The 16,618-nt window shown below is 41.9% G+C and overlaps 2 protein-coding genes across 3 annotated transcripts; both read left to right on the forward strand.

Annotated features, from left to right (window-relative positions):
• The first annotated feature begins 239 nt into the window (after positions 1–239).
• On the forward strand, positions 240–8,662 carry ubqln4 (ubiquilin 4). 2 transcript variants are annotated; one of them, XM_075449723.1, is made up of 12 exons: positions 240–408; positions 2,653–2,804; positions 3,613–3,761; positions 3,860–4,122; positions 4,286–4,444; positions 4,585–4,810; positions 4,905–5,044; positions 5,344–5,427; positions 6,510–6,625; positions 6,714–6,921; positions 7,022–7,183; positions 7,392–8,662. In XM_075449723.1, exons 1-11 carry the CDS (start codon positions 268–270, stop codon positions 7,172–7,174), a joined length of 1,791 nt encoding a protein of 596 aa, XP_075305838.1. In that variant the 5' UTR covers positions 240–267; the 3' UTR covers positions 7,175–7,183; positions 7,392–8,662. The 2 variants fall into 2 exon arrangements, with proteins under 2 accessions (XP_075305838.1, XP_075305837.1); XM_075449722.1 differs by having other exon boundaries at positions 7,022–8,662.
• A 668-nt stretch (positions 8,663–9,330) lies between these two features.
• On the forward strand, positions 9,331–11,464 carry LOC142367230 (ras-related protein Rab-25-like). Its single transcript, XM_075449195.1, has 5 exons — positions 9,331–9,607; positions 10,099–10,294; positions 10,516–10,709; positions 10,837–10,917; positions 11,011–11,464. Exons 1-5 carry the CDS (start codon positions 9,571–9,573, stop codon positions 11,136–11,138), a joined length of 636 nt encoding a protein of 211 aa, XP_075305310.1. The 5' UTR covers positions 9,331–9,570; the 3' UTR covers positions 11,139–11,464.
• Positions 11,465–16,618: the final 5,154 nt, after the last annotated feature.

Consider the following 16,618-nt stretch of genomic DNA (forward strand, 5'->3'; position numbering starts at 1 on the left):
TATAATTGACCTTATTCTATAACCTTGTTGCTGAATTGTGTTTTATGAACACATGGCTTGTCTTTTGTTCCAGGATTCAAAATTTTAAAAGATAGTTAACTTATCATTACTTAATACACCGTAAATTAACCCATAAAACAAACCACTTAATATGTCTTACGGTTGTCATTTAAGTACTCCCAAGGCTGGTTCTGGAAAAAAAAAGTTTGACCTCTTATGACCCGGAAGCTGACGCTAGACCTGAGCTTTTCCATCGGTGGAGTAAAGATGGCTGACCAAGGCGCCGCAGATCCTGGTAACAACAATAATAAACCTGAAGCCTCGGAGGGAACTATTATTAAGGTCACAGTGAAAACCCCTAAAGACAAGGAAGAAATCGCCATCGCAGAAGATGCTTCTGTTACTCAGGTTTGTCGATCTCGCAGCTGACGCGTGCTGTTCATCGCCGTGCTCCAACGTCATGCCCCTACCCACAACTTCAGCTAGGAAGCTAACTCGTTAGCTCTTTTAGCATTTGTCGCCACTCTTACCGGCTAACTGGGAGTGTGTGGGATGCTGGGGCTGTGTGTAATTGAAGAAGTATTGCTTAGGTTAACAATTAGTCGGCGACATGAACGTTGTTGACATTTAACAAAGAAGTATGACCGCTCTAAGATTTGAAATGGCTAACCGGCTAGCCAGGTAGCAGCTAGCTAGTGAGCTAACCCAGCACTCGATTCGACCCAGTGTTAGCACCTATGTAGCCAAACAAGTGTCAGCTGACGGTACGTTCTCGCTATGGTTATTGCAGCAAGACATAATAACCTGATAGAACCAAAGAAGTGGTTACGGACAGTTGGTGTATTGTATCGCTTTCATTTCCTATTTCATCTCAACCGCTTAAAACAGCCAAAGCTTGCTATCACTCTAGAACATTCTCACTGCTGCCCCTGAGTCATTCTGCTTTCTTGGGAATTTCTAGTATTCTCAGGGCTACAGTCGTCTAGGTGACGTGTTGCAATGACACCATAACGCAATTTATGTAACCAGATTGAACTCAGAGTTTTAGTTAGCTCTGTCTGCAGTGGTTGGTTACGTTATATAAATCTTAAGTGACTGAATCTATCTCATTTATTGTTTTATCGTTTATTATTCACATGTTTTAATGATTCCAACCTTGAACTTGTATTTTCTTTATATATATAGCTTCACAAATGCTATATGTAATGTCAGTGATTTGGATTTGTTGAGATTGAAAATGTAGCGGTATGAACCGACTTAAAGCTGAGAACCGGCATGAACAACGCTAATTTTCTAGTAGTAACTAGTTACAGTAGTAACTTTTTCGAAGCAGTTGCTTGTCTTCGGTAGTATACACACCCACACACCAAAATGGGTTAATAGTATTGTATTTTTTATTTCGTTAGTCCAGGACCACACACAAAAATATTAATCTAATACTGGGAGAGATGCATTGCACTTTATTTAGCTACTGGCTAATTTGTATGTGCTGTTCCTGCACTGCACTGTGGTATGTAAGAAATATTTATCATTCATAAATGATTACACTAGTTTTATACAAAATGACCCCACTGCAACCTAAACTACTACACCATATATAATACTCTAAACTATATACACACACACACACACATATATATATGTATGTATGTATCCAGATATCCAAAAGCCCTATCAGTGGCTAGAAAAGGCAGCAGTGGTACCACTGATAAATGGCTCGAGCTCCCAGGCTTCCCATGCTTAAAAGAGGGGGTAACGCCCACAAGATGGGCAAGTGTGGAGAGTAGTGTGTGTATATATATATTCTCTAATTCCCAATTACATAATATGATTGAAAAAGGCAAGTAGAACAAACTGTATGATTACGCTATATAAAAATAGTGAAACACAACTGAAAGTGGACAATGCACAAGAGACCGAGGTAGCAATGACTTTACAAACACATTTATGAGATTGGCTTTTTTTTTTGTGGTTTGTGTTGACATATTCATAACGACATGTTCGTAATTAGGTTTTCATCAACGTTATGAATTCTGTAAAATTCAGATCTTTAATCTTCTTTGCTTGGTTTTTGCAGAAAAAGCGAATTGAAAGACCCAACAATGATTAATTTGAGGGTTTCTCTGACATGGAAGGGTAATTGAAGGATATTTGGCTTGATTGCATTTTATAACTTTGCCACTAGATGTCACTAAATCCTCCCTACTTATCATAAGATATTCTTTTTTTCTTTTATTACTATTCAAATTGTTGCATCCTTTCCCGTTTGTCTACCTATTTTGTGTGTCAGTGCTGCGTAGCACGGAGAAAAATAAGTGTTAATGGACAAAGCCAGACCATAACAAGTTAACAGTTTCATCAGCCTCACAGTTTGTTCTCTGCAAAAAAGCTCACAACACACGTAGATACGGGAACAAGCTTCAATTAGCACAGATGGCAGGAGTACAAAAAAAAGGAGCGACAGATCAAAACGGAAAAATACAAACCAGTCTGCTCAATATTTCTACGCCATTGATACATATATAATTTCAGTCGATTAAAAGAAAAAAGTCCTTCTCTGTTGCTTTTTGTTTCCTTGGAAAGAGTCCCCGTGTTTTGGTGTCAGTTTCTGTTTGCATCTGTATTTGAATGTGCGTGTTTTCTATCTTGCAGTTCAAAGAAGAGATCTCGAGGCGGTTCAAAGCCAAACAGGACCAGTTGGTTCTGATTTTTGCCGGGAAGATCTTGAAAGATGGCGATAGTCTCAGCCAACATGGCATCAAAGATGGCCTGACAGTTCATCTAGTTATAAAGACGGCACACAAGTAAGGCTACAGTTTTATACAAAGCATGCTGCTCCCCCTTTTCAACCAAAGCGGTTCCAGTTTTAGTTGAGGGCTGGTGCTGGTGCCAGTTTTAAGTTAGTTCTAGCCACAGACTGGTTTGGTTTTCCACAGTCGAGAAGAACAGAGACAAGTTTAACAGATTAGTGTCTCACTACGAGATCTCTTTGTTTTTAAATGCTGCTTTTAAACAACAGTTGGTGTTTGTGTACACTCTCAGCAGCACAAATCAATGTTTCCAAATGCTAACTGGTACTTATGAACGGCTAAATAAATGGATTCATATACGCTGTTTCAAGCAGAATCTATGAACATGAGCTGACTTTATCGAAACACCCAAGAATGTTGATAACGTAGCTGCAAACACTGTTGGCTGTAAATGGTGATTGTTAATGCCACTCTATTCGCTGCACTGGGCTACATTCACAGATGTGATTGACCATATAAAACAGCAGGATAATGAGAGCGACACTGACCTCACGTTGTTCCACTGCCTCTTCCACATTCATGCTTAAGCTAAGTTTTTGATTGCTCTCCCTTGAATTAGGCAGACTACATGCTACACTGGTTCTGGATTTTTAGACATGGCGGTCACGCCGTTTTATTTAGTGTGGTTGGTGCCACTTTAGCCTGCCAAACAGTTTTCTGCTGGAGCCAGATCTTTGGCGGTTGAAACAGATAAAACATGTTTTAAGTCAGGGTCTAGTTCAGAACTAGGACTGGAACCGCTTTACACAGTATGAACTGAAATTACTGTTTTTTTCACATGGCTACAAATAAATCTCTTTAGGTCAGGAGATGGTGGTAGCACCTCAGCCTCTAGTTCAGCCTCCACTCAGGCAGGCAGTACCTCCGCCTCCAGTCCGGGCACCAACCCCACCTCCACAACTGGCTCTACTGGCTCAGCCCCACCATCCACGCAGACGCCCAACATTTTGAGTGAGTCCACTTCTGTGTAATTACTTGCATGCTAAAACCTTTTACAGTCAGGGATTATTGTGTGTTTAACAACCACTTACGGACCTACCCTCCCTCAGCTGGCTTTGGCGACCTGGCTAGTCTGTCTGGAATGGGCATGGGCTCGGCTAACTTCATGGAACTGCAGCAGCAGATGCAGAGGCAACTCATGTCAAACCCAGAGATGCTTTCTCAGATTATGGAGAACCCACTGGTGCAGAACATGATGTCCAACCCTGACCTGATGAGACAGATGATCATGGCTAATCCTCAAATGCAACAGCTGATGGAACGCAACCCGGAGATCTCCCACATGCTTAATAACCCTGAGCTCATGCGACAGGTAAAATGAATTAAGAGGGACTGAAAGGCAATTCTCTTTTTAAGAGAAACATCATTTTAGTGAGTTCCCACTGCATTTTTTTTTTGTTGGTTCGTTCAGGATTTGACTTTAAATTTAAAATGGGAAATTTAAAAAAAAATTCCCTTTTTATCTTGCCTCCCAGACCATGGAGCTGGCCAGGAACCCAGCTATGATGCAGGAAATGATGCGAAACCAGGACCGGGCTCTGAGCAACTTGGAGAGCATCCCAGGAGGTTACAATGCCTTGAGGAGGATGTACACAGACATCCAGGAACCCATGTTCAGCGCTGCCAGGGAACAGGTATCTATGAGAGATGTTTACGTTTTGAATCCGTTGTTGCGTACTGTTCCTTGCTGTGGTGTCATCTGCCAGTTTTGTAAGTGTAACTAAATGTGGTCTTTTTCTGTGTTTGCAAATGTGTTTTAACTCTTTTCTTGTAGTTTGGTAACAACCCATTCTCAGCCCTTGGAGGAGGTTCTGAGTCTGGTGTCCAGCCTTCACGGACAGAGAACAGAGAGCCCCTGCCTAACCCATGGGGACCACCAAATTCTTCGAACCCCTCTGAGAGTGGAGGGGCAACCACAGGAGGAACTAGTACCACGGGGGCTACCACCAACCCCAGTGTGTCCAACCCTCTTGGCATTAATCCTGGCAATCTGGGGAATGGTAAGATAGAATAGGCTTTTGTGTATTTGCACATAATTCAGTTACTCTATTAACTTGGTATACATCCTTTTTTTTTTTTTGATATGTCTTGCAGGCATGTTCAACAGTCCGGGCATGCAGAGTCTATTGCAACAGATCTCAGAAAACCCTCAGCTGATGCAGAACATGCTCTCTGCTCCCTACATGCGCAGCATGATGCAGTCACTGTCTCAAAACCCAGAGTTAGCTTCCCAGGTAAGGAACAGGGAAAAAGCATTTACACATATGCATACACAGCACTGTAGGAAATATCTGCTATTTACAACAGAGTAAATAGAAACTCCGTAATAAAGCTGGAGCTAGTTTACACTGAAACGCTTCGAAACAATAAGGTCGCCAATTCTTCAGAGTCCTGCATTTTTGTGGTTCAACAATAGTTTAAATTTTTTTTGTCAAGATGCCGACGCAAATGTAATTTAAATATCAATAAAAGTGCATAAACAGCACAGTCCTGTGTGGAATTACTAATGACCCTGTTTTTTTTCCTCTCCCAGGTTTTGATGAATAATCCATTGTTTGCTGGAAACCCACAGCTGCAGGAACAGTTCAGATCTCAGCTGCCTGTCTTCCTTCAGCAGGTACCACATGTTTTCTGTCTTATTCCCAGCTCTGGGTTTCTCTAAAAAATAGAAAGGAAGAAAAAAAAAAAAAAAAGGCACAAAAATAACTAAGAAACATTGGTCGTGATTGGTCCGGGTATAAATGCGCTTAATCAAAGTGTTGCGAAACAACACTGGTGAAATGCCCACTTTTACACAATGGTGTTTCCTCAGTGTTCAAGAATCTTATGCTAGCTTCTGTCCTAAAGCCACACCTGAAATGGTCAGGTTTGGTGGTGTCCATATGGCCTCCATTAGTCCAGCAACTTATTCATGGAACATCTATGTACACCCTCTACACGACATCGTGATCAAACGATAGTGTCTTTAGTGAGAGGCTTCTTCAGCTTCAGACCAGTACGGGTCATCCCTGCCCATAAATAACAGTGGCATTACACAATGGCTCTTCATGTCTGTCTGTTCTTACTCTTTTTATTTATTTGTTTATTTTGTTTAAATCATCAATCATTCATTATCCCACATCAGTATAATATCCCTTTGGGGATTAATAATGCATTGTTCTGTTCCATTCTCCACTAATCTATTTTCATTTGGGCGTTTGTGTTACATAAAGAGCCGTCTGTGAATCTCTATAATGCATATTTGATTATTTCAGTCATCAAAGGGTTTCCTGCAAACAGGGTTTACAGAATTATAATTTTTTCCGTGTTTTAAACGGGCTAAATCAGTGGACCTCGACGCCTCATTTTTCCCTCATTACAAACATATAGTGCTGATGGACATCTTTGCTTGCCTCGAAACAGGCCGCTTTAGATCTAAAAAAGATTCATGAATAAACTTTTCTTTGAAGATGACATATAAAACCCGCCCCTTATACTTTTGATAAAGAAAATACTGTATTTCTTAAAACCTTTTTTGAGTTCAATGAGAGAGAAATTAGTCAGTTTAGTTCATCATATGTTTGAAATTTGTATTTTAAAAGGTTTTCCTGTTTTTGTTTTTGTTTAGGTCTTTAGTCTTTTGGGAGGTGACTGTACATGACGTGGACTTGTATTTGTTTCTGTGGTTAGTTTGTGACCCCTGTTTCTGTTGGCTTACAGATGCAGAACCCAGAGGCTCTGTCCGTGATGACCAATCCCAGGGCCATGCAAGCTCTAATGCAGATCCAACAGGGTCTACAGACGCTGCAGACAGAAGCCCCAGGCCTCATGCCCAGGTCTGATTACATAGACGGATACACACACACACGCACATTTTGCATTTTCATAGAAGGATTTATTGAAACACTTTTTCTTTTGGTCCAGTTTGGTGCCAGGTGGGATTCCTGGCATACCCACAGGAGGGGGCTTACCCACAGGTGGGGGCTTACCCACAGGAGGGGGCTTGCCCACAGAGAACCCTGCCTCCCCTCCCAGTAGTGCTGGAACAAACACCACCCAGCAGCAGCTGATGCAACAGATGCTCCAGATGTTTGCTGGAGGTGGAGGAGTAGGAGGAGGAGGAAGCGCAACGGTAACACACCTACCTATATGCACAGGACTCGAATTATTGAAACCTGTATGATGCTTTGTCTTTTTTTCCCTTTGAGCCTCTCTTACTTTTCTCCCTGCAGACCCAGACCCCAGAGGTCCGGTTCCAGTCCCAGCTGGACCAGCTTAACGCCATGGGCTTCATCAACCGCGAGGCCAACTTGCAGGCCCTAATCGCTACCGGAGGAGACATCAACGCCGCTATTGAGAGACTGCTGGGCTCACAGCCCTCGTAAAGACCTACAGTACATATTGACACACAGACACGCTCATAATTACATAAGTAATTCATAAACACACCCAGCATCGACAGAAAACCAAGAGAAATTTAAGTGCATTGTTCCAAACATTACAGAAGACACTTGGGCAGGAACTGCAAGACCCTCACTCTTCATCTGTTCTCACATCATTCCCTTTGTCCCTTTATTTTTCTTTTTGGCACCATCCTACCAGGTCTGTCTCAGAATTCTGCTGTTAAGTCGGACTGAACCACTCTCACTTCGAAGGGTTCTCTGGTGTAGAGAGAAGGAGCGAAAACCTGTCTTGGAGAGGGATTGCCAACCGTTTTCTTCATTTATTGTTTTTTTTCGTTTTTTTTTTTTTTTTTTTTTTTAAATAAATTTGGAGTAGACTGTTGTAGGCAAATGTTTATGTGATACAGAGCCTTGTGTGGTGGGGTTGGCAGTTAGCTCTTTGTCATTTATGGCTACTGTGAGACAGTTTGGTAGTTTCCTGGTAGACGGGAAGTAATCCTGAACGTGAACAGGAGGATTCCATGTCCATACAGATGTTCAACCTCATTCCTCCCCCTTTCCCTGTTATCGAGAGTCTACACACACACAGCTGTTTTTGCCCAACAGCTTCCACTATTTATTGCAAGCGGCTAATGATATGACACCCTGCACACTTCCCTGAAGTTGTAATCTGTCATTCCAGATCAAAGTGCCCACCCACGAGTGCACAGTGTCTTTTTCCTTCTGAGGCACCTGCTGTCCTACACTGCCCTATGAGAGCATTGTCAGCAAACTACAGCCACACTCAGTGGGTTAATTAGACACCCTCCCTCCCAACTTCTCACTTCATCATACAGAACTTTAACCATAATTGAGTTTCACATTGCAGCAACCCTGAAGCAGTGGTTGCTGTTAGTATGAATATGAATGATACAAACAAGCTTTCCTTTCATTTTAATCTGATTACCGGTATTATTATTTTTTTTTCCTTCTTTTTTGTTTCTTTTTTTTGTTTCTTTTGAGGTGCATTTAGTACCTAGAGATGAGAATGATTTGTTTCACATTAATGTGGAAATCAAATGTGTAAAATAACGAGAAAAGGAGAGGCTTTAAAAACAATTCTGGTATGGTGACATCATACATTTCTTAAATCATAAGTCTAGATTGTTTTATTATTATTATTATAATTATTTTCCTTTTTGAAATTCTCAGCATTGTAGTTGTGGTAACCTTGGCAACTGCTTCAATAGCTTTGCTTTGTCTGTTGACCTCAGCTGAAAAGAAAAATCCATTTCCCAGTTGAAAATGTTGGAACTAACTTTTAACAGTACTGTACTAAAAAGAAAGTAATAAATCATGGTTAAAAATGGACCAAGAGCGTGTCACTTGATTACAGCCTGGCGATGGTTTCAGGTGAAGGTTAAACGATGTACTGTGTTTTAAGGTTCTGCTTCTTTTTGTGTAAAAAGGAAAGAAAAAAAACAAAAACAATGTGCTTTTTGGTGTGTTTTTTTGGGGGGGGACTTTCACATTTGAAAATATGTCCAATAGAGTTTGAATTCGTGTGCAAACAGATATTTAGGCATGTGTTTTCCTCACAGTTTTATACATGAGTGTAGTTTGTACACAGAAGCACAAACACAATTCTGCATATCTGGTTTTATTCAGTGACGATTGTATTTATTTTGGTCCTAAAGAATAGTTGCATGAATTGGCAAAATTCAAACACCTGCCTCTGAATATTATACTCTGTTGTGTACATAAATGCTTATCAGGAAAACCGTCAGATAATTGCACGGGTTCATTTTAAACAAAGCTAGTAGTTGTAGGAAGGGTATGTCACTATAAATCACGACTATAAATTCTTGCGCTACTTATGTGTCACAAAGTGTCGGAACGACACGCTGTCAAAAATTAAAGCTGAAAATCAGAACATCGGATCAATTCAAGCCATCTCCCCAGTCGTGTAAAACGACACTAGTGGTGAAAGGGCGTCATGTTCTGGCGCACAGATTTACTTGGGTGAGGTCTCTTTGTCATACAAATGATCAGAATCCCAGAGTGAAAAGAGGGCAGGAGAGGGTGGAGCCTGCACCTGTGAGTGGTTCTACCTGTTCCACCTGCTCTCCTTCCACTGGCCCTCCTTTGGGTGTCAGCTGATGAGCTATCAGGGATTCCGGCTACTTCCCGTTTGTCCTCAATCAGGAGCTGCACCTATCCACGGATACACAAGGAGGTCGTTTTTTTCCCTTCTTTTTCTCCTTTCCATTTACACCTTCATTCTTTCTGTACTGGAGGAGGGAGGCTGTGATTGCCTTCTCTGCTTATTGTAAAAGCTCCAAAAGTGGCCTCAGGATACTCATTAAGTGGAACAGAGACCCGTCGCCACTGAATGCAGCATGGGGAATGATGATTCGTACAATTTTGTCTTTAAAGGTGAGTCATGCTTATCTGTGGTTGTGAAGGAAGAGATAGTGTGGTGGGCTATTTTTTACTGTGTATTTGTACACGCTGAAGCTGATAAGTGCAACTTAAAGGAGCTGCTTGCTGTCATTTTTCAAGGAAAAAAAGGGAGCAAGGAAAGGAGGAAGTGACTGCTTCCTGACCAGCTGGCTGCGAACTATTTGACCTTTGACCCGTTAGCGACGCACACATTCTTACAGTTCACTCAGGGCGTGTAACGTGTGTGTCCTTATTTTCCTCATTAAAATAAACCACTGCTGATTTCCCACTCCAAAGTAAAGTCATTTACAGGGAACGTTTGCCACATTTGTGCGATGTCTGGTGTCTTCTGTGGGTGACAGGAAGTCTGCACTTGTTAGATGAGATAAAAGATATGATTAGTTACAGTTTCAGCCTGTTCACGTTTCTGTATTTTTACTGTTTCTCTTAAAATGTAATCACATCTAATGTCCTCATCTGTTCAGTGGTTTTGATAGGGGAGTCCGGTGTAGGAAAGAGCAACCTTCTCTCCCGCTTCACAAAAAATGAATTCAATCACGACAGCCGTACCACCATTGGCGTCGAGTTCAGCACGAGGACGGTTCAGCTGGACAACTTCACCATCAAAGCTCAAATCTGGGACACAGCAGGGCTGGAGCGCTACAGGGCTATCACCTCAGCGTGGGTACACACACTCTGACACACCGTGAATGCTTTCAAAAGAAGTGAGAACGAGCTCAAGATGGCTGGCTCGCACACAATGACAGCTTTAGTAACGCTGGTTCCAGTACATGTAATCAAGTCGAACCTCTTCCATGTTAATCGAACGTCATGATAACTGCACCCAGTCTGAAAACAAGATCTAACTCGTTGGTTTGGTTTTTGTCATCTGGTGGATTCAGCTACTACCGAGGAGCCGTTGGAGCACTGCTGGTGTTCGACATATGCAAGCACCTGACCTATGAAAGTGCAGAGAGGTGGCTGAAAGAGCTGTATGACCACGCAGATCCTCACATGGTGGTGATGCTAGTGGGAAACAAGTCAGACCTGGAGAGCCAAAGGACCGTGCCCACAGATGAGGCCAGAGACTTTGCAGGTTGATGAACTGCTCTTGTTGCAGAATGCGTTTAAATTTCACATCCTCGCCGTAAGTTTTGTGAAAATAATCCAATATACGTTACCAAAACTCTGTGTTTGTTGGTCATGATCTTTGACAAATTCAGACAAAAAAGGGCTCATGTACATGGAGACGTCGGCTTTGGACTCTACGAACGTTGAAGCCGCTTTCAACGAAGTTCTTACGGGTAAAAAGCAGCAAAACACACATCCTCGCTTTGATTTGTGTGTTCTGACAGTATCGGGTGCAGACCTGAAATGTTTGTCTTTGTTCTCTCCAGCCATCCATAGGAAGGTGGCCAGCAGAGAGGTGACCCGTGGCTCCATCAGCGCTGTGACCCTCTCCAGCCCCATTGGACCAGCCAGCGAGGCTGAGGGGGAGCGAAAAAGCTGCTGCAGTCGCTCTTAATCTGACTGACTGCTGCCCCCATAAAGATTTCCTCCGTCTGTTGAGCCAGCATCATGCTGGACTATCGTTCAAGCATTCAGCCCTAAATTCAGCCTGAGGACTGAGGTAGAGCAGTCACAGTTAAACTGCTTTAAATATAAAAGCTGTACAGTTTTTAACTCATTGATTGTGTGATGCAAACATAAAGTAAATCATAATTTATACATGGTGCTCCTTTTGGTGGTTGATGGGCTTCTTTTCTTGCTTTTAGAGATGGTTTGTAAAGTTTTATTGCTTTTATAAAAGAATTACTTTGGGATTCTCTTGGAATAAATTATGTCAATTAATCTGTTTGAATCTAATTACTATTATTTACACACATAAAGCAGTGTTCTAATTTCCCATTAGATACTTTTGTTATACACATGAGCGATCTGTTTGCTGAAACTCTGATTTTTTTTCCCAGTTTTTATTGAAATGTAATTGCTTCAGGTCCAGTGAAGTTGGACTAACTTCCAGCTTTCCTACAGCAATGAACAAAGCCTTGGAGTTTGTTCCAAATAATCCCTTCTTCCATTTACAGTTTTTGTTTTCTTTTATCCTCTGTTCAGTTCACACGAAACCAGCAAGATGTCAGCGAGTGTGGAGACCATGTTGGTCTTCTGTTATTCCAAGCCTACAATCTAGTTCTTTTCATCTGGGGACATTTTCTCGCATAAGGGGCAAACATAAGCCCAACAAACCAGTTTGTCCTTTCTCACTTTTCTGTTTGTTCCTAACCAGTCCGAGATAAATATTTGACTAAACTACCTCCCTCAGTCCATCATTGTCCTTAAAGGCATCAGAGAACAGAGAAAAGGGTTTGTAGGGTTGTCGCTAAAAGTTTTTTTGGCATCTGTAAGAATTGTTGCCTTAACTTTTTATCAACATAGTTATGCCACGTCTTAATCCCCGAAAAGCTTTGTTTTATATGGGAATGACTTGATATATGTGATTTTGGCGACTCGGAAGCTTGTGTTTAACTGACTTCAGCCGTTTATAAACGTACATAAAAACTGGAAAAATGTACCAAAACGTTTGATCAGTAAAAAACAATAATAATTTTTATGTAGTAGCCTGATGGGACTCTGCAAATCTGACCTGATTTACAAGTTGTTATAGTTCGATAGTTCAGACCATATATATTATGATCTTTGGGTTTTATATGCATATTATAACAAATGAAAGGCCCACCCTGTGATAATGAGACTGCTTCATTTTAAAGGTGTTGGAGCAACTGGTGTACAGGCATGTCTTGAAGGTGCTGTATCTCCTCTCAGCCTGTAGATGGCAGTGTTAGTGTTATAAATTGTGTTTGGAGCCTGATGATGCAGTGTTCAAATGCATTTTCTCTAGATCTAATTTACCCATTAACTCCAGTATGTCTCTACAACCATCCAAACCCCTGCTGGTCATTTCATTAATGATCATGATGTTGAGCTCATGTGGGGGGTCGTCATCATGGTAGCAACCCTCTGCGCTCTCTTGACAGATGAGCCCACGAACCAGGGAATTAACTCACATTTTTGCACACAAAGAGTAAATTCCTGCGCAGACTGAATACTTTAATGTCAGAGTCTGTGTATACGCATAGCATGTCCATACTTTGAATGTGATAGGACAGGCTCATATGGCACAACTGAGAGAACATATATCTACAGCAGTGCCAGTTAATGACATTCTGGACTGATAGTGCTCTATCTCTGGAGAACAGATGTGTGCAAGGAGCCTTTGCTGTGGTTTCGGTGTGTATGCACGGATGTGTGCGCAGACTCCCCCGAGCAAGATTTCTCTGCCGGAGATGATTTTGCCACAGCGAAATGACCACAAATGCTTTTATTAAGTCTCTCTTATGAAAATATGATAGGGAGACTCTGCAGCGGGCGGTAAATGTTTAATTACATCCTGTGAATGAAGATATTTTTATGGGCTGGGTAAAGACATCTGGAGTAATAATCCATGTATGCTGAGCAGGCCGTGCAGGTTGAAATCCTGGTCATGAAATTTTTAAATGTCGCTTCGTCCTCCTGAGCCTGGAGTCAAAGGATGTGTTTGCAAAAAATTGTGAAATTAAAAAAAAATTACAAGCTTTCCGCTCTTTGTGTGAGTAGAGGAGCACTGAGCAATATAGCAACAGTTTCTCGCCACTTCACAGATTCTCACAAATTCCTCCACCATCGATGTCTTTCTGACCTCACCCTAAAGGCAAGGCTCTTGCTGTGGTTGGAAAGAATTGGATTTAACACATACATGTGATGGCTATTACCGCCATGCTACTAGACATGTGTAGCTTGTAAAAAGTGCATCTAAAACCAGGACTCAGATGTTAAAGTGCTGGCACCTCTGACCCCAACGTGGGTCTGTTTATCTACTGTTTATGATTTCTCCGCCTCTGGCACTTTGCTTCTGTGGGGAGTCTTATCTTCCAAGAATTTACAGCTGCGGCACCACATCTGTATGGGTTTTATTGTGATCTTTATATTTCACGTGACCTTTGACCCCACGGAAAAGGGATTTTCTAAAAGCAGTACTTATGAAATCCGTCATTCCTATGGTTGTGGGGTTTCTCTATCCTCTCCCCAGCTTCTAAACTAGATGTACAGAGCTCATTTTCTGTTGTTTATTTCTGCTTCCTGGGTTTGTTGTGTATTTATGTGATTACAAGAGATAAAAGTCCTACATTCGGCACAAACTTCCATTCACGTGCACGTCATCTCAAAAAAACAACTTAACTCTTTTCATTTGACGGTCTGTTTCTTATTTTCTCAAGAAAAAAAAAAGCTACGCTTCAGCTAAACCCCCCATTTTCCCACTGTTTAGGAATTAGGAAGAAGTAACGTATTTATCTTGTAAAAGAATACTTCCGGAGAGCTGAAAAACAAAAAGAAATAACTGATATAAGCCAGGCAGCTGTGGTTCAGAGGGTTGTGCAGATCATGAAACAATGGAGTCAAAGGATTCATGGTTTAATTCCCCAGCTCTGCAGTGTCGTTTAGCACAACTGGACACTAAATTACTCCTGATGGTCAGACTACCACCTTTGATGGCAACTCACAACCATTCATCTGGCCGCGTGATCAAATGCAGGACACTTAGTGAAAATATGTGGATGCTGTAGGGTTGACTGAGTGGTGAAGACATAAAAGAATGGCTTTTAAAAAGTTCCACAGCCCATATTTTTTCAGTTTCCTTCTTTTCTTTATAGCAGTGGATTAGTGTGGCATATTTACAGTGCCGTTCAGTTTTGCCAAAACTTGACATAAATCTAAACTGAGGAAAAATTTTAAACTGGGGTGTCCCAGCTTGGTCCCAACAAAGCCGCAACCATCGCAGGCATCTCCTACAAAAGGAAGTAAATGAATAAACTTGAAGCCGTGTTTTATTTTCTACCCAACAGATAGTTGTCGTAAGTTGAGAGCAAGGAAACGTCTTAAATATGCTCCCAAACCTGCCTCCATCCATACAAAACAAGTCACCCTCCACTAGCACCGCGACCACAAAAGTCCAGATGGGCAGAGAGGAGTTTGGCAATATGTGGTTCCAAACAGGAGGGAAGCCAGGTTTATTGTAGCAGAGAGGTGGCAGAGCTAATCAGATGAAAATGTGAAAACTCCAATGTTTTGTGAACATGTTGGGTTGTTGGCAACAAGCAGAATCTCTGAAAGAATGATCTGCTTCGTCTGAAACTCCAGAAGACTCAGGTGGAGGCCTCAACAATCACCTGGATTAATGACTACCTGACAAACAGACCACAGTTTGTCAGACTGAAGAATTGTGTGTCTAACCAGGTGATCAGCAGCACAGGAGCACCACAGGGGACTGTACTCTCACCATTCCTTTTCACTCTGTACACTTCAGACTTCCAGTACAAGTCAGACTCCTGTCATCTACAGAAATATTCAGATGACTCTGCAGTTGTCGGGTGTATCAGAGATGGACAAGAAGCTGAGTACAGAGAGCTGGTGGACCGCTTTGTGGCATGGTGTGGGAACAATCATCTCATCTTGAATGTTAACAAAACAAAGGAGATGATTGTAGATTTCAGGAGAAACCAGGTCAGATCAAACCCTGTTTCCATCATGGGAGAAGAAGTGGAGGTGGTTGAGGAATATAAATAACTTGGTGTTCATGTGGACAACAGACTGGACTGGAGACACAACAGTGAAGCCATCTACAAGAAAGGACAGAGCAGACTGTACTTCTTGAGGAAGCTAAGGTCCTTCAAGGTTTGCAACAAGATGTTGCAGATCTTCTACAAGTCTGTTGTTGAGAGCGTCATTTCCTCTTGCGTCATCTGTTGGGGCAGCAGCATCAGAACCAGGGACCTAAAAAGACTCAACAACCTGATAAGGAAGGCTGGTTCTGTTCTGGGGACGACTGTGGAACCTCTGGAGACAATAATGCAAAGAAGGATTTTGCATAAAATCAAGAGAATTATGGACAACCCTGAACATCCTCTCCATGAGACTGTTATCGGAAAACAGAGTCTCTTCAGTCAAAGGCTTCTTCAGTTTGGATGCAAAACGGACCGCTACAGGAAATCTTTCCTGCCCACAGCCATCAGCATCTATAATAACTCCTTGATTTAATTGAGCTACATCAACATTTAATTTCCCTCTGGGATAAATAAAGTATTTTTGAATTGAATTGAATTTGAAGAAACGATCTGTAGTAATTACCAAACCACCCAGACATCTTCTTGAGAGACTGCGTTCAAAAGTGACTGAGTTGGACTGACTGTTGTGTTTTTGTCAAATATATAGTCGGCTAACTATCAAAATTGACACCTTGTTAACTTGTTCTCATGGTGTCTTTTATGCATTATAGTACATTTCACAGGCAAAATCAATCATCAACTCTATGGGACTATGACTCCTCTCTCCCCCACTCTCTAATTTGACTAAAAAACAGTTGGATTTTGCACTAAATATATCGTGAAGAAGACAGACTCTCTTCCACCCATTTATCTACGAGGCACTGCAAGTATGAGAGGGCATGTTGGTAAGTTTATTTTTTCTAATGTGTTTTCTTTCTCCTATCATTCTTGTTTGCAAATTCACGTCACCAGGGACTAAAGCCACAAGCAACACCGACATCAGCCAGGCTGCAAACAGGCTGTATATCCATGCTGCATTTCCAGGCTGTGTCTGACGTTTCCCAAGGAAAACACACTGTGTCTGTGGCACGCAGCTCAGAAAACCTACAGAGAAGCAGGCTTCTCCTCCTACAGCTCTGGAGCAATCCACCCTGCACCGGACTGTCTCTGTTTCCTGGGAAGACAGACCTGCACAGGTGCACTGGTGTGTGGCTGAAAATGGTGTTTGTCCGTGAAAGTCCGTGATTCAGACACTCAATGATCGAGAGTTAGAACACCTGAACATCTTTTTCATTGTTGAGTGAGTGAGTTTGCAGAGTCAGAGCAGACTTTGAGGAAGGGTTGAGAGACAGAGATGTGGGTGGAG

This window comes from Odontesthes bonariensis, chromosome 18 (assembly GCF_027942865.1).
Source record: "Odontesthes bonariensis isolate fOdoBon6 chromosome 18, fOdoBon6.hap1, whole genome shotgun sequence".
Lineage (NCBI taxonomy): Eukaryota > Metazoa > Chordata > Actinopteri > Atheriniformes > Atherinopsidae > Odontesthes > Odontesthes bonariensis.